Here is a 22,585-nt window from a genome sequence, read left to right on the forward strand (position 1 = left end):
CAGCTTACATACAGAATAGGCTCCCAACATCTGCTTTAAAGAATGAAACACCCTATCAGAGATGGTATGGAAGAAAACCAGACATTAGCCGTATGAAAGTATTTGGTTGTGTTGCTTATGCTCATGTTCCAGACACAGAGAGAAAGAAGCTGGACAAAAAGGCAGTGAACGTTCGTTTCCTGGGATATGCAACCAATGCAAAAGGCTACCGACTGTGGGATGAACAAAAAGGAAAAATACTGATTCAACGAGATGTAGTCTTCAATGAAACAGAGTTTAAATGCAAACAAAGTGAAGATGATCTCTGTTTTGGGAATGAGGTGACACTAAACACGGATAAAAGACAAACAAGTACTGAGGAGACTGTCGCCAGTGATGCTGCAAAAGGAGATCAGCGGAACAGAAGACCTCCAAAGAGATATGGATTTGAGGAGTTTGCTGACGTAGCTACAGCTGATCATTATGCAAACATCTGTTGTGTCACAGAACCAAATACACTGGAAGAGGCTATGTCAAGTCCAGATGCAAAGTAGTGGAAAGAAGCAGCTGATTTGGAATATGAGTCACTGCTGGAAAATGACACATGGGATTTAGTGGATCTACCAAAGGATCGCAAAGCAGTTGGATCAAAATGGGTCTTTAAAGTTAAGCATCACAGTGATGGACAAGTGGAAAGATACAAGTGCAGACTTGCTGCCAAAGGCTGTTCACAGATTTATGGTGCAGACTATGATGAAACATTCTCTCCAGTTGTACGATTTGGTTCAATTCGTACATTGTTATCATTTGCTGTGCAAAACAACCTGAATGTGCATCAAATGGATGTTGTGACTGCATTCTTGAATGGACACCTGGAAGAGGAAGTCTACATGGAGCAGCCAGAGGGTTACATCACACCTGGGCAGGAACATCTAGTGTGCAAACTAAACAAGTCAATATATGGACTGATGCAGTCTCCACGTTGCTGGAGCAAAGCTTTTACAGAGTTCATGAAAAGTATTGGTTTTACACAGAGTACCTCAGTTTGTTAGTACAGGTCAGGAGTTGGAAATATTGGCTGTGTATGTTGATGATCTGATTTTGATTACAGAATCAGCAGAGAGCATGACGAACTTAAAGGACACTCTGAAGAAACACTACAAAATGAAGGACATGGGTGAGCTATCCTACATTCTGGGCATCTCAGTGGCCCAAGACAAGTACAAAAACCATGTCGTGCTTCATCAGATATGGAATGGGCAGTGCTAATCCGGTAGCAACTCCAGCTGACACAAATGTTAAATTAAGAAAGAGTGATGATGTCAGTCAACCTGTAAACCCAAGCATGTATCAGTCAATGGTTGGAAGTTTATTGTATGCTGCCATGGCCACACGACCAGATATAGCACAAGCAGTGAGTGTGGTGTCAAGATTCAATGCAAACCCAAACACTACACACCTGACAGCTGTGAAAAGAATCCTGAGATATTTGAAAGGAACTCTAAACCTGGGACTCAAATATCAAAGGACACAAACAGGAACCTTGATTGGGTATTCAGATGCTGATTGGGCAGGTGATCAGGACGATCGACGTTCTACAACTGGAAACATCTTTCTACTTGCAGGAGGTGCAGTTAGTTGGCTTAGCAAGAAACAAGCAACAGTTGCACTTTCAACTGCAGAGGCTGAGTATATTGCTTTGAGCCAAGCCGCACAAGAAGGAGTTTGGTTAAGACGACTACTAACTGAGCTTGGAATGGAGACCACAGCAACAGTGATCCTGGAGCAATTGCAATCGCAATTCTTGATCATACATACTCAAACAGAAGATTGGACTGTGTTCAGTTTAAAAGGGTTATCATATGCTTAACATGCCTATATTATGCTTATGTTAAGATGTCAAGCATATAACTGTAATGTAGAATAATAGTTTTGGATAAGATGGACACAGTACATTTTTTTTGTAAGTTTAAACCAAGAGAGAAAATGTTTATTTTCTAGTAACACTGTGATATAGGTGCATAATGTTCTTTTTTTTTGGAAAGAAATAAGCAATGGCAGTCGAGTAAGTGAACTCCATGGTAAAATTAAGTGGGAGTGTTGTAATAGTAATTTTACAAAGTATGTTGAAGGGATATTACTGCCCTCTGTTGGTGTGTTTGTGCATTACAAGCAATAAAAGGTGTTCGTTAAAAACATCACTAAACATTGCTTTCTATTTTTGTGTGGAATTTATTTTCTAGACTGTTTTTTCCATCAAATATCAGTTAGATGTTAGATGCATATTAAAGATCTAATATTTGTGTGTGAATGTGCTCAGCAGCTGAATACATTCAGTTTAGTGTCATGAACAAGAAAAATCCATTAAACTGTCAAAGCAGAAATGATTTTACTAAAGAACAAAAGAACCTCACCGACTGATTTTTGACCTGCTTCTGTGTTCAGGGTTAATGGAGAGACGACGGTTTTGTTCCTGGAAATACAAACACACAGTTTGTTGTGTGAAGAAATCAAACATGAGCTGAACAAACAGTAAAGTTCCTAAAGACAAACTGTTAAAGGAGGAAACAAAGCAAACTTACACTTTCGTCACACACCAACAACAAGCTCCACTCCACACCTGGACACTAAACATGGACACACAGGTGAGCTGCTTTCTGGAAGGAGGCGGGACTTCACCTGAAGCAGGACAGGTGGGAGGGCAGCTGTTATGTTCATTTAACAACATCGTTCAAACTCCTGAACTGATTTATATTGTGAAAAGTGAAGCTTATCTCTGGCGTCCTTTCACCATTTCTTCCCTTATTTCCATTTTGTCTAAACTTGAGGGAACAGAGGACATTTCTCTTTAATGCCATTTGCTCGCTCACAAACCAACAGGTTCAGGAAGCAGACCTGTGGCTGTATCCCAATTCAGGGTCTGCAGCCTTAAAGGCCGCATTTTAGGGCCGATTACATCACAGCGACACAACGAAGGCTGTCCCAATTCAAAGGCTGCTCGAAATGCGGCCTCAAATGCGTCCTTCATTTCCCTGAATTTTAAGGATGTGGCGGTGTAGACTTTGTGGCCCAACATATCCCAGAATTCATAGCATGGCGGTGGGTGTCGATAATTTTGCCGAAAAAAAAACAAAACGGTGGAAGTGGAGCTGCTGAAGAGTAAACTTTTAAAGGGAATATTGAACTGAATATTATGTCACTTATTTATGTGCAAGATTTGAGTGAAGATTTAAGGTGACAGGAAATATAAATAAATGCAGCTTGAATCTTTACTGAAGCTCAGTATTTGAAACAGAGTTCAAACTCACTGCTGTAATAACTAATAATGATTAATATAATAACTTTAATATTGGCCATATTATATTTATGACTTTAGTCTCATGAACGACATTAGCTAATTGTTATTTACTAGCTAATCTTACATGACTGTTCAGTACAGATATGAAGCCCAACAATCATGTTTTATAGTCCTGTGGTCTCAGCCTCAGATACTTATTAAATCACACAAAGCTCAGGTAGAAAAAAACTGAACAAAATATGTTCTCCTTCATTTCTGTCAAACAAAGCTGTATGACACGTTTCCAGCTGTTAGTATCATGGTTGCTAGGCAACCTGGGCAGTGCGACAGAGGCTAGACCGTCCCATTTCACAAGCCTCGCACTTCCGGCCTTAGCGGTCTTTAGTCGCGCCCTTGTGGACCGGTAAGGCTGCGTGCTTTAAGGCTGCAGACCCTGAATTGGGATACAGCCACCGTTTCACTTCAGTCTCCTCCTCTGACTTCAGACATGTTCCCTTAAAGAAAGAGATCAGAGATCAGTCCTATGACAGACTGACAGCGCTGTTTATTTAAACATCATCATATAGAGGCAGTATTTTATGTTATAAAAGCGACTTCAGGTTTAACTCTGGTTTATTTCATGTTTAGACTTAGACTTTTTTATTGTCATTGTGCAGTTTCTTGCACAGCAAAATTGGGTAGCTGGACCACAAAGGTGCTAAAGTAAGAAGAGAAACCAATATACAACAAGGGGGGGGAATAAAATAAATAAAAAAATAAAATAAAAAGCAATGTAGTTGTATACATATATGTGAGTGAAACTATGGTGTATGTGTAAGAAATATTGAAACAGAAACATTGTGGGTCTGTATACAAGGGCAGATATATATTACCCAATTTCCTTCAGGATCAACCTTCAGGATCAATAACGTTTTATTGAACTAAATTGAATAATATAATAAATAAATAAGGGTGGAGGGGCTATGGTCATTTAGGATGGAGATGGTAGTTCTACCAAAATATTGCACATGAGCCAAAATTCAACAGCAGTGTCAGAGTGGATGTGTTGGGGAAGTCTGTTCACATTCTTAGTTTTCATTAAGAGTTCTGACAGCCCACGGGAAGAAGCTGTTCTTTAGTCTGTTGGTTTTGCACCTGATGGATCTGAGCCTTTTTCCAGAGGGCAGGATGTTGAAGAGGTGGTGGTTAGGATGGAGGTGGTCCTTTATAATTGCCCTGGCTCTGGAGAGAAATCTTGAGCTGGCAATTAAGTCCAGGGAGGGGAGTGGACAGCCTTCTCTGCAGTTCTGATGACCCCCTGTAGTCTTTATGAAGAGGGTCACTTTTCACTGATGTACTTCACCATGGTAACCTACGTTGCAGACTGTGAATGATTGAGGAGTCAAAGCATGAGCATGTCCTTTTAACCCTGATGTCCTTCAGCTTTGCTGTGTAACCAAAGAAACTGAAATGACCTGTGAGCTTGTTTCTGCTACGGCTCTGAGATCTGACTGTAAACACTGAAACCTGATGTTCCAGTTTGAGGATCATCAACCCTGAAGGTGATTGTTTTTCTTACTTTTTCACTGCCAGATACAAAGAATCACCTATGTGCCTACTACAACTTTAACACTTCAATTCTGAAGTGAGTGAGTCACTCTTATAAGCTTCTTCCTGTTCCTGCTCCTGCTGCTGTGTGATCTACTTGTTCGTGCCCCCTAAGTTTAATTCCATATTGCAGTTTGTCTCAGGTCCCTGAAGCATATCCTCAGTCTTTATTACAAACATGTTCACTAACATAACCAACCGAAGTGCAGCTGTGGTGAACACCTACTCTGCCTGTTTGGTCCTTCTTCTTTCTGGTTTTGTGTAAAGCTGCTTAAACAGGACCTGTTAACATTTTCTCTCTTTTCTACTAAGCAGACAAACATGATGTGTTTTGGGTTTAATTCTGGATGAACTCCTTCTTTAATCTGACTTTTAGACATTTCACAGATTCTTTTCTTGCTCACAAATGAAATAAAGAAATGACAGAGATCGTCTGTACTCCTGCCCACGAATAAAAACAAACACTATTCTATGTTTTGACTATTAATCAGTTTCTCTAAACAAATAAATCATATCACTTAAGGAAAGTAAAAACATTTAAAGACACAAATAAAATTAGTCTGACATAATGGATCCTGATCATGTACAGACTTTACTGTGTAGAAGCTGTGTGCAGCTTCTGACCTTCATCAGTGTGTTTGATTTCAGATGGGTTCAGAGTAAAGTTCACTCATTAACATGATACCTTGTACCTTCAGCTGTGTTGTGTAAACAAGCAGAGAAACTGAATTCTCAGTTTGTTTCTGGTACAGCTCCAATATTTGACTGTAAACACTGAAAGCTGATGTTCCAGTTTGAAGATCATGAACCCTGAAGGTGATTCTTACTTTTTTCTGTCAGATACAAAGACAACAAACTAACAGTCTTCTACAGTTATCAATAGTGTTTTTTAACAGAAGAATACAGTTAGTCACTCATAGAGATGGCACGATACCACTTTTTTATGTCCGATACCGATACCGATATCATAAATTTGGATATCTGCCGATACCGATATGAATCCGATATAGTGTGTTTTTTAATCAATAAAACTGTTTTTTTAATATCTTGCTAGATTTTGTATAAGTTCATACTCAAGTTTAAATAAACAACAACACTAAAGCTATTCTGTTATACCTGTATGTAAAAAATACACTGCACCCAAAATATTTCATAGTTCAGCAACACTGATCAATCTAATAAACTTAAACCTACTCCATCCTTCCTAAAGAGTACTTAGCAGAAATATTAAGCAACCTAACTAACAGCGTTGCAAACTCCCAGCAAAAAAAAAAATAGGGAACCACCCCCCACCCTCCACCTCATGATGCTTAATCGACGTAATCAACTTTAATTTGATGCAGTGTGAAAAAAAATGCACAGAAATAAATTATTTTTCAAGAATAATTAAATAGATTCAACATCTTTCTTCTACAGAATTGCAGACTGCACAGATGGTACCTTCCCAAAGGAAAAAGTAGTATAGCTTACTAGGGTATATTAGACTTAACAGTTACTATATACAGTAATGGACTTCTATACATTTTACATCAGATTAAAACTTTGGGTGTAAGATTCAGATAATTATTTATTAAAAGCTAGACATTTTAAATGAGAATAAGAAAGAAAAGTATGTCTTTGTGCCCCCTTTTCCCTGTTCATGCCCTATCGGCCCCCCTGGCTAAACTTTGCTAGATCCGCCCCTGCACAGTTACCAGCCGTCAGCTACGTAGAAAAGGATCCTGGTGTAGAAAGTAATATTAAATAAATTCTAACGACAGCTTATCAAGGTTAAACGTGCTGCTGTTGTTCAGCTGCTGGTTTCCTCTTTCTGGTGCAAAGTGGGCCAAAAACAAAGAAGAGAGACGGACTCGCGACAGAAAAGCCGATCAGCTGATCATTAAGTAGTTTCACGATTGAAGTAGCAGCAGGAGAGAGAGAGGCAGTCGCTCCATATATCGGTTGTTAAGCTTAACGTGGGAATGCTTTACAAACATTCAGAGATGAACTTACACACTTGCTTTACTTCTCTCTGGGATAACTTCCTCTTAGATGAAATGCTGGATTGCTAGCGAGGCTACAAATACACACAGCCATTCAATCACGCAAGGCACACTGCTCCGACATGCATATGAGCCGAGTTACGCCGTGTCGCAAGTTTTGTGACGTACTTTTTTGATATTTAATGGATCGGATTACATTTTTTATTTCTCTCCGATATCCGATCCAGTAATTTACGTCAGTATCGGACCGATACCGATACCTAATATCGGATCGGTCCATCTCTAGTCACTCATATATGTTTCTTCCTTTTCCTGCTCTCAGCTCAAAGGCACAGTGGGATCGACTCATTGATGTCCCCTGAGTTTAATTCTATATTGCAGTTTTTCTCAGGTCCCTGCTGCAGACACTCAGTCTGCCTTGATGAATCCACACTGCTACCTTAGTCCTTCTTTCTCGGTGGTTGCAGCTCGAGTGGTTGGGTATGTCAGCTGCTACTCAGAGTGTTGGTGGTTCAATCCTCGTCTGTTTCAGTCTTCATGCAAATATCTTTGGGCAAAATACTGAACTCACCAAGCTGCTCTCTGATGCATCATGGTGTGTTTTTGGTTTAATTCTGGATGTACTTCATTAATCTGACTTTTAGAAATTTCACAGATTATTAACTTTCTCACACACATTAAATAAGTCATCTGTACTCCACCCCATGATTCAAAACCAACAAACACTTTATTAAGTTATGGCTCACAGTTTCTCCAACTGAAACAAGTCATCATATCACAGTATTTATGGAAAGTAAAAACAACTAGAAAAAGTTTGCATTTCCTGCGAAAATGCTGTGTGGATGCCTTAACGCTGAAGCTGTCTGTTGAAAAGCTGAAAAAGATGAAAAGTTGCAAAAAGTTGTATGGTGGTGGAAAAAAAAAACATTGCCCTGTGCAGGATTCAAACCTGGCCCTCCTGGGCTCAAGGCAGCTACTCATCTCACTGACCCAAACTCATTCTCTAAAAGAAGAGGTGGAGAGACGGACAATTCTGCTGAAATGAGAAGAAGCTGCTGAGAATTGTGCTGATAAGAGGAGAAAAGGCTGAAAATTTTGCAGAAAAGAGGTGAATAAGCAGAATTTCTGCTGAAAAGAGGTTTTTTCTGAAAACAGCTGAGATTTGTGCTGATAAGAGGTGAAAAGGCTGAAAATTTTGCAGAAGAGGTGAATAAGCAGAATTTGGGCTGAAAAGAGGTGCAAATTCTGAAAATTCTGCTGAAAAGAGGTGAATGAGCAGAATTCCTGTAGAAAAGATGGAAAGAAGCAGAACTTTGCGCTGAAAAGAGGTGAATGAGCAGAATTTCTGTTGAACAGAGTTTTTTTCTGAAAACAGCAGAAAAAACTGAAAATTTTGCTGAAAAGGGGTGAAAAAGCTGAAATTTGTGTTGAAAAGAGTTAAAAAAGGTTTAATTGTTAACTGAAAAAAATGTTGCCACAAGCGGGATTTGAACCCGGGCCTCCCAGTCTGAGAACGGCTGCTCATCTCACTGAGCTAAAACACAGATCAGCCCGGCAAGCAGAAATAAGTGACCACATTGATAATGTGTTCCATTCATTTCAATGGGCAAAAATATTGCAAAAAAAATTCAATATCTCAAAAAGTATAGAAGTTATGAGCACCAAAAGTCATAGCAGTCGAAAGCAGAAATAGCAGAACAGATTAGAGTTTGAACGGTGAAAATCGGCTGAAAACTGAGGGAGTAGTTAATCGGCAAAGAACGGAGCAACTAGAGGAATAATAAAGATAAAGAATAAAGAGAAACAGGAAAACAATAGTGTGGATGCCATGAGGCATCCACACAATTAATGGAGAAATATTAAATCAGTCTGACATGTTTAATGGATCCCGATCATCTACAGACTTTATTGATTAGAAACAGATCTTTGGTTTTATAATTTAATGTTAGTCTGACTGCAGCTTCTGACCCTCATCGGTGTGTTTGACTTCAGGCTGGTTCAGACAGAAGTTCACTTGTTAACATGAAACCTTGTTGTTTGCTTTGTTTGGAACAAAACTTTTTAGGGATCTGAAATCACATGAGGATGAAAGATTTATTTCACTGAATGTTTCTTCAAAGCTCATTTCAACCTGTTGAAGTCATGAATGAAAGTGCAGACTGAGAGTGGATCACATGATGTTTAAGGTGTGTCATGTGACATGTTCAGTATTGTCACACATGTCTAGATTGTCCCTGATATCATAACTGCTCAAACACTGATGATTATATTTGAAGAATTATTACTGATGGCAGCAAAGCTTGAATGGAGCTCTCTGTCTGTGCTGATTTGTCGCCCTCTGGAGGTCAAAACACAAACTGCATGATGTCACTGTAACCACCACAGTGACAGGAAGTGTTTTTAAATGATGAAACACTGAAATGATGCTAACGGCTGTCATTAGGCTCACTGATAGCAGTGCTGATGTGTTCATGTCAAACACTGGCTCAGGTCAGACTCCTTCATCCTTCTCCAGCGTGAGGCCGCCCTCAGACCCACAGGAGCTCTGACCTTTGACCTCCTGTACACAGCTTGTTCTCTAAACTTCATTTATAATGCAAATATATTTCTTTCTGAGCTCTGCTTTGAATCTGTGCCAGTATTCACTGACATCACAAAGTTCTCATAAGACTCGACACAAGAAATAATCCTGACTGTGCACAAAAACAGCCATACAAGGACACAATTAAGGACAGATAAGATAAGATAACCTTTATTAGTCCCACACGTGGGAAATTTGTTTTGTCACAGCAGGAAGTGGACAGTGCAAAAGTTATGAAGCAAAAATTAGAATAAAATAAAATAAGAATAAATACAGTACACAACTGTACAGAATAGAATAAAATAAAATACTATATACAATAAGATAAAAATAGAATACAAATGCTATATACAACTGAGTAAAAATACAACGATGCCAGAAAAGATTATTGCACATTAGTGTTATTGCACATGTGTGGATGTGTGTGTTTGATCAGTTAAAGGGAGGACTTTGCCGCATCACGTCTGTTAGCTGGGCTTCTTAAATGAAATGATGGACATGGATCTGTCTCAGCAAGCAGCTTCTTCCTCCATGGATGTCCACAAGCATCAGTCCAGCTGCTTTAGCCTCAGGGCCCAGCAGAAGGTGGAAGTGGAGGAGGATGGATCAGTGTGTGATGCCCTGTGATATCGAATCCCAAGAGGGCACAAAGCCAAAAAAAGTCAAACGCTCCATAAAAGCAGCATCATAACTATACTAGAAAAAAACACAACTGTGTTGGTGATTCATGCAAACTTGCATATCAGCCTTTGAAGGTTTTGTAGTATTGAGAACAAAGAGGTTGTGTTAGGGCTGAAAAGCCCGACTTGTTCTCCTCTGCAGGTCATCAAATGCACCACAGAAGTTTGTATTTGCACAGCCTGTATATGTTTGATGGCTTTATTATTCTCTGTTCAAAGACAATAAATGTGCAAAATGTCTCATGTAGTATCAGCTTCATTTAAAATGACTGCAAACATTTAGAGAACATGTGCTGCTGTTTGTCCTACATTTCAACACTGAATGAACCCTGAAAACGTGATGGCAGGTGGCAGATTGGAGTCCACATGAAATATCGGCTGTATGAAGACTGGAAAATATAGATGATACAAATATGCAGCCAAACATTTGTGGACATGGATAAACTATCTGATCCAAAAAGCAGGAAGTGACACAGCTAGAAAAGGAAAGTGTGTAACAGCTGAAGTCAAATGTAATGCAGAGTTGAATCTGCACTTGGATCCATGTGTGAAAGGTCCACATGTAGGGATCACATGAGTCCTGATGTTTGTCAGTGCAGCTTGATAACTCCATCTACTGTGGGCTACATATACTGGGCTGGTAGCTCCATAGTGTTGCAAAGAAACTATTCAATGTGCAAATTTAAAATCAGAGGCTCTTCTAACACAGGAGCCATGTTGAGTTTAGATCACAGCGACCACCGGCAGTCTGAAATGGAATGAAGCCCATTGACAGCCAGCAGGTCTAAACAGGAACGCAGCCATTTGTATGCGTGGCAATGATGTGGCTGCAGCTGACACAGGATTGGTTCAAACTAAACATCATTTCACAGAGTTCACAAATAAACTCACGTTTTTATCTTTGAAGATCATCATAAAGTAGAATTGATGGTCCAGCAGACAACAGCAGGAGGTTTGAGCCCTTCTGATGCAGCAGAAACAGGATTTGGAGGAAGATGTTAATAGATTAGAAAGAATTGTACACTGTGAATCAATGCAAGTCTTTCTAGATAGACAGATCTTTAATAATCCCTCAGGTAGGTTCCTCTGGGACAGTCACAGATAGAGACACCAATTCTGACGTCCTTTGAAAGTTTGAATTTTCATCACTCGTCATGTACACAGATGTTAATTCTACATATTCCTAGTACTGAACTCTAAATCAATATGAAGAAAATGCTCCTACTAATCTGCATATATGTTGATATCAAATCCTTTTCCAGCACATGGATAAATCTCTATAAATCTTTCAGTCTGATCAGAATGGGCACAGTGTTGTTATTGCAGCACTCCCTGATGTTTGAAAAGCTAAATGTCCATTTTAAAGTGCTCGTGTGTAGGATTGTGTTTCCTTCCTTTGTGCAGTTCTTACAGTAAACATGTTTGAATGTTTCCTGTTCCCCTGATGCTTCTTCCTGTTGGATAAAGTTGGTTTGGAATAACATGTTCTTATAGGTTTCAATGAACTTCAAACTGTGATCCACTTACAAAACTGTCTCATTTTATTGGAACGATCCACATTTGCATCCATTCACGGTACATTTGACATCAGGTCTGAACACGTTTGTGTTGGAAATGATTCAGATGTTTATTTTGGACGATACAGCAGAAGATCAGACATGAAAGTGGAGATAACACAGAAGACCTGCAGCAAAGGGTCAGAGGTCAGACTGGGCCACGTGATTCAACAATGAGCCAATGATCATCAAGTAGTGACTAAAGCAGAGCCCTGACGTTCTGACATTTATCACACAGTTAGAACAAATGTCTGCTGATGACTTCATCTCATGAAATGACTGATAGATGTCAATTCATTGATCAGCTGAGCTGCTGCTGCTGATCTTCATCGTGCACAGAAACATTCAGCTTGTTTCAATCAGTAAATAACTCCCACTACTCCCAGTTTGAACTGTTCCCACTCAAAATGCTGTCAGAACAATGATCATTGTAGAACTTCACAAACATCACGTGTTGTTTTCCACATGTAAGATCAGCAAACATACAGAAACTTCCTGTTGCCACACACGGCCTCTAAAATCTCTTCCACGCTTTCTGTCTGAAGTCCACTCTCTGTGTCGGATCCACAGGAAACAACAAGATCTTATTAACATGGTTTTCAATGTGTCTCCTTACAAAAGTCCAACCAATGAACAAATGTGTATATTTGTGGAGGCCGAACAAAAGCATGACACATTTGTCTGTTTCTATAAACTGGTGTCAAACACAAATATGAAGAGTTTCATTGACAGACTCCAAAATGCCCCCGCAGTGAATCACAGGAAATCCTACAGTGTGGCAGAGAATCTTAATGGCTCCAACATCAACACATCCACAATGTTGGATCCAGTTCTACCTCACAGAGTTACTAAGACACACCCTCTGCCAGCATTACAACAGCTCCACCTGCTTCACCTGCCTCCTCAGCCTCTGTACACCTGAAGAGAAAAGAAAGGCTCCAAAAGCTCAAATCTACAAAGGATTCATGAAGTTTCATCCAACAATAACATGTTTGCCTTCCACAGTGTGCTGTTAGACACCACTGTACCTCTGCCATTTCAAAAGAGCAGCTTGGGAACATTTTGGCTCCAAACACTTTGTGTTTAAGTTCCTAATCTTTGTTTTCTTTGTGAACAACATCTGGAGCTTTTTGACTCATAGAAACATCATTTTGTTCTTTAGATGACAGCAGATTGGGACTGAATAATCAATCACTATCAAACCAATAAAGATGCTGATTTTACAGGAACTTTGTTGGAGAAGCTGTAAAGACATGAAACTGGTGGAGATCCCAAACCAGTTGATAGTGCTGATTATTCCAAATAAAGCTGTTTTCCATTTGAGATGAAATGACTTTCTGTCCTGATATATAATAAAGATGTGAGTTGTTTTTGAGCCCCTGTATTAAAAGTAGATCCAGTTTAAAGTCAGCTTGAGTTTGATGTCTTTATGTCAAAGCTGCTCATGATGTTGAGCTGCTGATGGAATAAAAACAGGTAAAAATCTGCCTCAATATAAAAGCATGTAGTCCAGACTTAAATGTAGCCTATTGTTAGCTGAGGTCCACACACAGTGTTTGACAGTGTAAACTGTGTGAAAGGGCTGCTGGTGGAGCTCACTAGGATGAGCAGGTGACCATGTGCCACGAGGTGGAGAGCAGCTGGCCTGGCTTTGATTCTGACCACGCCCCCTTTCTCTCTCCCTCTGCTTTGCTGTCACTTATCTTCACTGCTCTGTCCAATAAAGCTGAAAAAGGCCCCAAATCAAAGAAATCTGCTGCAGCCTCTGAAATGTCTTCTGTTTCCTTCCCGACGGCTTTTTCACCGTCAGCCCATCAGACAGTCCAGCAGCATTTATGATGATGTCATGATGTTGAAGAGACTGCTATGGTGGCCTCCCATGACCCCCAGCCTCATCTACACTGAGATGCAGACATTTGAAAAGCAGACAACTGAATAATAGTCCAACACAACAGTCTGTGTACAGACACACACTGAGCTTTCATAGAGTCAGAGGAGTCAATCAAACACAGCTAGTTGAGTCATTTCTTGTGTGAGTCTAAAGTGAATCTAGTATTTGAAAGTCCACTTCCTGTATTTGTTGTTGAAGACTTCTTCAGCTTCTTCTCAAGGACATCAGCTGCTTGTTTGGCAGCAGAGGCAGTTAAGAAGCTTCCTGAAAAACACTGAACAGTGAGTTCACTGTGGCATATGACAAATTCAGCTTTCTATGTGCAAATGTGTCTGTGTCAACCTTTCAAATGCTGTTGAATCCAAAACATCAGCGGCTCCTTGGCTGCTCACTTCATGCACTTCTGTCTTTGTGACAGTCCAATGACATCACAGCTGTTTCCACCCCAGTGTCTCAGGACTGGACACCTTTAAACATGTGGAGGATCAAACAGCCGTCCAGCTAAACATACATGAAACTATCAAAGCTGACAATCATTCCAATAACATCTAATGGTACATATATATAGACACAGGACTACAAGGAAATGGCTCTCAGCATCTGGCTGTGGGAACAAATGATCCCTGTTTGTGTTCAAATTGTGTGCATGTTTTAGACGTGTGTCACATGTAGAAACACAAAATCCCACAATGACACAAAGATGTGTTTGACACAACTGTGCAGCTGTAAGTTGTTTCTAATGATTCATTGAAGCTCTTCTAACATTCTGGAGACAATCAGTCCATGAATCTGTTCAACACCACAACAATTTGACTTCAATGTGAACGTTTGCCATTAAATAACCTTCTTCATCCAGCTGACAAGCATCCTTCATTCTATGATATGAACAGTTCCTCCTGTTGATGACAAACCTCTGACATGATCTGCTTGAGGAGCTTTTTCATGTGAAGCTCTCTGAGCTCAGGGCTAAGTTGCTGTGTTTCATCTTTAAGAGCTGCTGCCTCCTCGCCGTTCTTCTTCTCCTAATGACACCATTTCTGCTTCAGATCTTTCACTGGGCCTAAAACAGATGAAGAGTAGATCTACTGCTGTTCACTGTTTGTGTCAATATGGAGAAATATGAAAGACAAACACAGCACATACAGAGAAATGTAGACAGAATGTGCAGCCAGTGCAGTAAATGGTCTAAATATCAGCTCTTTAGAAAATGATCCTGATGAACATGAAACTAACATCCAATGAGAAACACAGCTTCCTTGTTTCATGTCCAATAACAATAAATGAAGAGCTAATAAAGAGCTATTCTATTGTAAAATGCTGAGATGATTATTAGACAGAACCCAGCGGCTCACCAAAAGCCTGCATTGAAAATCTATATGAAAGTAATCTATGCTCATATATGGCAAAATCCTTTAAGTGTCACTGTGTTTTTCATCTGTGCTCTTGTTGGTTGGACAAGTTTGTAAATGACAAAGAGCTCAGTGGACTTTGCATCCATCAAATCCTGTTAGATGTTTGTTTTCCTTCACAGCTTTGTGATGAAGGCTAAAGAACAGAGATATGAACTATTGCCAATATGAATCCTGATGCATGACGTGGGCACAGACCCACCAAAGCAACACTCAGCTCACCTCATTCCAGGCGCTTGTCTGCTGGAGACCATGAGCCTTGTTAGTCACACATTAGCACCGTGGTAGGAAACAGCCTCCATCATTTCATTAGAGCTGAATTTGGACTGTTTCCCTCTGGATGAGAACCAAGTCTGTCAAATCTATTGATCCAACACAAACTATCAAACACATTGGCTCACAGTCAGATTGGCTTTGTATGGATGGTGTAACAGGGGCTGGGAAAGGATGCTGACAGCTGAATATAATACAGAACAATAACAGGACATATAATCATGTAGAAACATGATCTTCAACAGGCACACTTCTATTATTCATGATCACAAAGAACTTGTGCAGCCCTGATATCAGCCCTAATATATGAGTGTGTTTGAAACAGCATCAACATGACAGCTGTAAGAAATCTTCTCTCAGCCTTGTTTGGCAGAAGATCCCTGCAACAATAACATGATGTCACACACACTGAATGTAACAGTGACAGTTTACATCATCACACAATCAGCTGTGATTGTTTCACTTTCATCAAACTAGTCAACAGGAAGTAGAATCAATAGAAACCAATCATTTACTGACAGCATGTCTGATTGAAATCAGTGCAGATTATGTATGAAGTATAACTGCACACAGTAACTGTATTACAATAAGGACTTAACAGCGCCCTCTGCTGGAGTGTTTCAGTACTGCGTTAACTAGAATACACCACCTCCTCCTCACACCACCTGCTACAGCTCTACTCTTCTATGCTTCTATGCTATGTGGTTATCCTAATTGGGCGTTTATAAAGTCAGCAAAGATGCACAGAAAAGAAGATCAGACACCAGCGAGGGAGGATAAGAAAGACAGACGCAACAACATTGTCCTATGTAGCCGGTGTATCAGAGAAACTCAGGAGAGTTTTCTCCAAACACGACATCCCGGTGCATTTCAGACCCAGCAACACACTCAGACAGAAGTTGGTTCACCCGAAAGACAAAACTCCTAAACACAAACTTAATAATCCTGACAATATGTCAGGAAACCCTCACAGCACTCACCTGTTTCATGTTTGTCCTCAGGTTCCCAGCATGCCTCACCAGTGGAGGTGTATAAGTGGGCGGAGTCTGCCCTGCTTCCCTGTGAGGTACCAGCTGATGTTACCAGTGACTCAGCAGCAGCAGTGTGGGGCCATGAGGAGTCGACATCCGTCACCTCCACCTGTAACTCTGTACCGACAGGATAGCAGAGGAGCTGATGCTGCCTGCAGCAGTAGACATGGTCTCTGTCATGCTGGATGATGCAAGTGCTGCACAAATGAAAACACTCCCTCTGTCCAATGACACTGTCGCCAGATGTATAAAGGACATTGCTAACGATCTCCAAGAACAGCTGGGAGATAAACTCAAAGACATACGTTTTGTCTTACAGTTTGATGAAGCAGCTGACAGCAATAAAGACTGTTTATTACTTATGTACATTCTGACATGACTAACTGTGTGAGGACCTACTTTTTTGTAAATATGTCAGAGACAGAGCCACAGCTGAAGAATGAAATGCTGGACTGCTTCCTGGCTGACAATGGGCTAAAGTGTGAGAAGTGCATTGGTGTTTGCAGTGATGGTGCACAAACCATGGCAAATAAAATTTTAGAGAGAGAAACCTGGGGTTGTTCTTATTTTCTTCAATCAGTGATGAATAGTAAGATGTTCTGGCTTTGCGGAGGGCTTTCTTATAAAGCAGCAAACTATTTCTCCAGGCTAAAAGATGATCCTCTAAATTTGTGACACGCCATTTCCTCTCCAGCTTACGAGTTATCTGCTTTAGGCTACGTGTTTGAGAATTATAGGAGTCAGGTACTTCGGATTTGAGACCTTAGTTTTCACAGGAGCTACAGTATCCAGAGTCGTATGTAGTGAGGAGGTCAAATTTTTAACAAGATAATCGACCTCTGTTGGAGTAGCGTAAAAATACTTAATAAAAAAATCCTGATTGAGGTTATCATAATTCATGCATGAAAGGGTTAATATCAAGGTAGCATTTTGGTGCATTTGGTTCCTTGCTGGTTCAATCTATCTCATTATGTTGCACACTGGTTCTCTAGCTCTCACACAAAATCACCAAAAAACAGCACAAATCCCACCATGATTCACTTTATAAACTACTGAATTATTTATTGAAGCAGTGACGTACCGAATGAAGTTTCAGATGTCATTGGTCACGTGACTCTGTTCAGATGAACCAGTGAAGCAGTGTGTTGGTAAATGGTAAATGGCCTGTATTTATATAGCGCTTTTCTGGTCCCTAAGGACCCCAAAGCACTTTACATATCCAGTCATCCACCCATTCACACACACATTCACACACTGGTGATGGCAAGCTACGTTGTAGCCACAGCCACCCTGTGGTGCACTGACAGTTGGTGTTTTATTAAGCGTCCGTTGGAGCATCAGCTTCAAACGGACCATCACTACTTTGTTTATTACTTTGTTTACTACTTTGTGTTTCCCATCAGTGAGGTTTTCTAGTAACAGGTTTTTTTTATTTTCTTTTTTGCATCATCATGGATCACCAGCCTTTATTCAATAAACAGCTCGCTTTAAGTCTTCATTTGGGTCATCTCCATTAACACTGTAACACATGCAGACTCATGACTAGGGATGGGTACCGGTGTCCGGTGCCATGATGGCACCGGTGCTGACATAAACGGCAGTAACCAGACCGAAAAGCAGCGCACATTTCGGTGCTTTATTTCGGTGCTTTTTTTCCCCCTGAGCCAATTCTAGCCAATCATTTCACGTTTCCGAGGATAGTAGGCGGGGCCAGGTACGTACGTTCTTTTAGAGCAGAGCTACAGATTAAAAATGCCCAAGGCAAAGCGATCAAAAGTCTGGCTGTACTTCACAGCAAAAGATGCAAACTCAGCAGCCTGCAACAAGTGCTTTAAGCTGATACTGTGATACTGTCAAAGGAGGTAACACCTCAAATCTGATGAAACACCTGGCGACACATAGCGGTTTTTTTAAAGCCGAGAAATAAGCCGTGTTTGATAGCTTGCTGCGAGACCTCACACCGTGCACATCTACTGTGGGTGTGGTGCCTGTTATCGGACCCGGAGTTAGCAACATCCCCCCAAAAGAGAGTCCTGGCCCCTAGCCCTGCCAGTGTAGCAAAAATGATGACGGATGATGATGGCAGCAGCAGTCGTTCTTCTCTGCGTGAGTAGCTTCATGTTGTTCGTGTGTAACGTTGAGTAGGCTAACCACATTATTACATTAATGCATGTAAGGTGAACTAGCAAACACCGTCGTAGTTACATGCGGCTGTCTTCTTGTTTGATGGCAGATACTCCCTTCACCCTGGCCAAAAAGGCTAAAATGACCAAAGAAAAAGTGGAAAACAGTTAAACATGAGAGGTTTTTGGACAAAGTTTGTGTTTTTTCCATTGTTTAAGCACTGCTTCCAGCCAAGAGTGATGCCATATATGCCCTATAGCTGCAGAAAAGGCTAACATTGTTATCTTTTACAAAAACAGCTGAACATGAGAGGTTTTGGACCAATTTTGTGTTCTCCATTCTTTAAGCACCGGTTTGAGCACCGTTTAAGCACCGGCACCGTTTCAAAAGTACCGGTTTGGCACCGGTATCGGATAAAACCTAAACGATACCCATCCCTACTCATGACAACATGATTCAGATATGAGACACAAATAAAGTCAATCAGACAAACAAGAAGCTCAAACCGTTTAAAATCTATCTAAAATCTATAAAATCTAAAACTCCAGCATAAGAAAGCAAGCAGCAAAACTTTATTTATACAGGCAGAAGGACAATGTGCTGCACAAAGCAGAAGCTAGCACAGACGAGAAAACCTAAGTAACCTAAGTAAACAGATTGTAAAGACTGATAATGTTATTCAGTAGGTTATTCCAGCATTAAAAGTAAAATTAGCTTCAGTTATATTGTTGAAAACAGACGCCAGTTCAGTATTGATGTGGTTCAGCATTAATGGAGCTTCACATATTTTCTGGTTTGTGAACTAATAATGATCCCAGACTCTTCTTCTCAATCAATCCAATTTCCTGCTCAGCATTCACAGAACTAAAGTCCAGTTTAAAAACACACAAACTCACATGAAGATCACAACAATGACACTGTCAGTGGTATTTTAGGTTCATTGTCACAGCTCCACAGATTCTTTAAAAGTCTGTGTTCCTTCACATTAAGTTCAGCTCTGTGGAAAGGCATCGATCCTCCTCACAGAGAGCAGTGATCAGAAGTGAGCTGGCTTCACTTCCTTTTCGTCGCACCGTGTCAATCACGTCTCGTGCTTTATCTGCTCTGCTCTGCTGTGATCTGACTGATTCCATCTCCTGATTATTGATAACACGCTGCTCAAGGAGTTTATCCAGAAGTTTATTTAAAACAGATTCAGACACACTGTCAATAAACCGTGAGCGAATTGTGGACATCTGCTGGGAGTTGTGTCTCATCTGGGACATTCCTCATTAAGGTTTCTGCTCTTGGTGCTGAAGGAAAAAAGAAAGATAATAGATATTTAAAAACACTCTGAACTGGGGATGAAAAGAGACTTAAGTATGATTTCAGTTTAACTTTTATAAAATAACCTTGTAACAGCAGTTTGCAGGGTAATTTCTGCTCTGGCATTTGTCAGGAACCTTACCTGGCAGGTAAACAGATGATTTCCAGGTTTCTGTCCCCTCTTGGTCTTTGACCATCAGAGTCACAATCTCTGGATTTGTACTCAGGAAAACTTGAAATGTTGGATGGTAATTTGGGCCAAACTTTGAGCGAAATTGTGTTTGCTAAAAAACAATAGATAGGTGCCATTTTGATGACTAGTGGGTTATCCAGCACTTTGATTGCATTCCAGCAGCATTTAGTTTGTAGCTGCTGACTCACCTCTGGCTGTATTATAAGGCTCTCAGGTTCACAGTTGACACTGTACATTTGACCGAAGCTGAAAAGACAGTCAGCAGGGGTCTGGATGTATTCAGCTCCACGTCCTTGTTGGGCAGCCACCTTCAGTGACAGGACAGTTTATTATGCTGGTAATGTTAATAATTCTACTAACCTTAGAGCTCATTTAAACACATCAGGTGTAGATCATCATGTGTCAGTAAATGAATCAAAGAAAAACAACAATTCTGGAGATAAAATAGCTTTACACAGTGAAAAAAAGCTCCAAGATTTTATTTTGTCAGATCTGACATTATGGGTCACAAACATCAAATGTCCAAAGCTCAAGGTCATTACTGGGAGTGAATAATGAAGAGCAGTGATTGGTCAGCAGATCAGAAGGTGAATGTGAGTACAGAAAAGTTAACTGTAGCCTGACCCTGTGTTTCAGGTAACCAGGGAGTGACCAGTAAACCTGTACATAACTTGTTAATCATCAGAAAGCTGCTGAGAATTATTTGGATTCTGAGAGGACCACAGAGTGAAGATGATAAAGCTATTTACCTCTGATAAAGGGATATTTTCCTGCAGTAGAAACATGTTGATTCTTCGAGGCCCTGTCTCCAGAGATATGGAGAACAGCAGAACTTGGCCATTTATGGGTTCTGCCATGTTCAGGAAACGCTTAAAGACATCCCAGATGAGGCCAAAGGCAGAGAGGTGAGGGACCTTTACAACCACATGGGTGGCAGTGATCTTCAGCGGCTCCAAGATGCTCATCCCATCATCAGAGATGTGGGCAACAGACAGCAGGCCATCAACACACAGCGCTGTGAAAGGAAAGAGCTTTAGATTCTTTGAGTTCAGATTTACTTCTCATCATATCTGAGAACTACTTCTCCTGCAAACTACAAGTTCACTTCCATCCTTTTTTTGTTATAAATAAACTGCATTTTGTTTTTTTGTATGATACTGAACAGTTCAATGTAACTAAGCACCACACAGTAACACAGATGTTTTCAGAGCATCATCACAGCACAGTGCTCACCCTCCTTTGTTTCACAGTGTGGCAGGTGGAGCTCCTGGACTGCATCCTCAGTGCATGTGATGTTGAACAGCGGCCCTGCAGCTGTTTTTCCAGCTGGTTGAAGGAGGCTCTCATCCCATTGGAGAGTCCGGTACAACAGGTCTGCCTCCTGAGCCATAACAAACACCAGTCTAGTCAGACTACACTGGAACACACCTCGACCAGGACATCTGAACCTGCAGGACACAGAAGGGCTGAAACACTCCAACCAGCCTGTATGAGCTGAGGTCTGATCACCTCCAGCTGTATCACACGTGTCATGTCACATCATTACATACAGGTTATCAGTCTAATGTGAAACTAGAAGCACCTGTAGGAGATGTGTGAGGATTCAGTTTGTACTTCAGGGGTGAAGCTTGATGGAGGCTGGAAATCAGAGAGAAACAATATCAGCTGTCTAAAGCACCAATAAACAAGTACCCAGTGAAGAAACTACACAGAGTACACATCATGAGTGATCTGTACATACTTTCAAAACTTTGAGTAACATACTGATCGTGTTATTAAAAATAATTTCAAAATCAAATGATGCAGAATGGCGTTTGACACTGAATCTTAAACCTGATTGGTTGTCTGGCCTGACTAATCTGCCCTGTGCTGTAACACACCTGACAAAATTTCTGTGCTGAAGGGCTCTTTTTTTTGTTCCATAGCACAATAACCAGATCCACATGCTTTTCTCTCACCTTAATGAGCTCTGTGTCATCCTCAGAGGAATCAAGCTGTGTGCCTAAGGAGTCTAGATTCAGTCTGACCTTAGAGTCACCTGATGAGAGACAAACATCGAATAATTGACGATTCCCTGGAACTGTATCTGCTGCTGTTTACAATCATATTCATTTATTAGTCGTTTTCTGATCAAATACAAACAGTCTGTGAGGGATTTCTCTTTCTTCTTTAACCTCCTGAGACCCAAACTCTTCCACGGCATGCATTTTTAATTTCTCTTTGATATTTGAGCATATTGGGACCCGATGAATGTAAAAACAAATAATTACCTGAGTTTTGTTTCTAAGAAAAATGAGAGCCACATATGAGGATATTCATTTAAAATTTCGATAAAACAGTAGCAGTATAATGTCCTTGTAAGTGGATATCAGGCCCTTGTAGAGCAAAATTGAGTATTTTGGTCTAAATAACCCAAAATATGATGTCCACATATGTGGACACCAGGTCCTAGGAGGTTAAGGACCCACCATCTTCTTCAGCTGCAGCCTTCTCACTCACTAAAAAAGATAAAAATAAATAAATAAATAAATATTTTTGACCAAAACCAGTACCTAAGAACACATCCTTAAAAATAACATATTTTATAGATTTTTGCAGAATGAAATAAGCACAAACGAGCTTTCATGTGATATGCTGTTGATGAAATAGTGATGAATGTGACACACAGTCTCAGTACTCACTGGTTTTGTCTATGG

At 40.4% G+C, this 22,585-nt stretch overlaps 1 protein-coding gene across 1 annotated transcript; it reads right to left on the reverse strand.

Annotated features, from left to right (window-relative positions):
• Positions 1-18,836: 18,836 nt before the first annotated feature.
• Positions 18,837-21,407, reverse strand: LOC116318952 (NACHT, LRR and PYD domains-containing protein 1b allele 5-like). The gene is made up of 5 exons (XM_039608478.1): positions 21,123-21,407; positions 20,639-20,904; positions 20,078-20,197; positions 19,839-19,980; positions 18,837-19,683 (listed from the first exon to the last, which is right to left on the reverse strand). Exons 1-5 carry the CDS (start codon positions 21,277-21,279, stop codon positions 19,598-19,600), a joined length of 771 nt encoding a protein of 256 aa, XP_039464412.1. The 5' UTR covers positions 21,280-21,407; the 3' UTR covers positions 18,837-19,597.
• Between the last annotated feature and the right edge of the window lie 1,178 nt (positions 21,408-22,585).

This window comes from Oreochromis aureus, linkage group 3 (genome assembly GCF_013358895.1).
Source record: "Oreochromis aureus strain Israel breed Guangdong linkage group 3, ZZ_aureus, whole genome shotgun sequence".
NCBI lineage: Eukaryota > Metazoa > Chordata > Actinopteri > Cichliformes > Cichlidae > Oreochromis > Oreochromis aureus.

What these genes read in the sequence shown, in the direction of transcription:
- LOC116318952 (XM_039608478.1), bottom strand. Translation starts at nt 21,279, where the DNA reads ATGGCTCAGGAGGCAGACCTGTTGTACCGGACTCTCCAATGGGATGAG. An exon ending in ACACTGTGAAACAAAGGAGG is followed by an intron (nt 20,905 to 21,122) that starts GTGAGCACTGTG and finishes TTCCTTTCACAG; the next exon opens with CGCTGTGTGTTGATGGCCTG. An exon ending in AAAATATCCCTTTATCAGAG is followed by an intron (nt 20,198 to 20,638) that starts GTAAATAGCTTT and finishes CTGTCACTGAAG; the next exon opens with GTGGCTGCCCAACAAGGACG.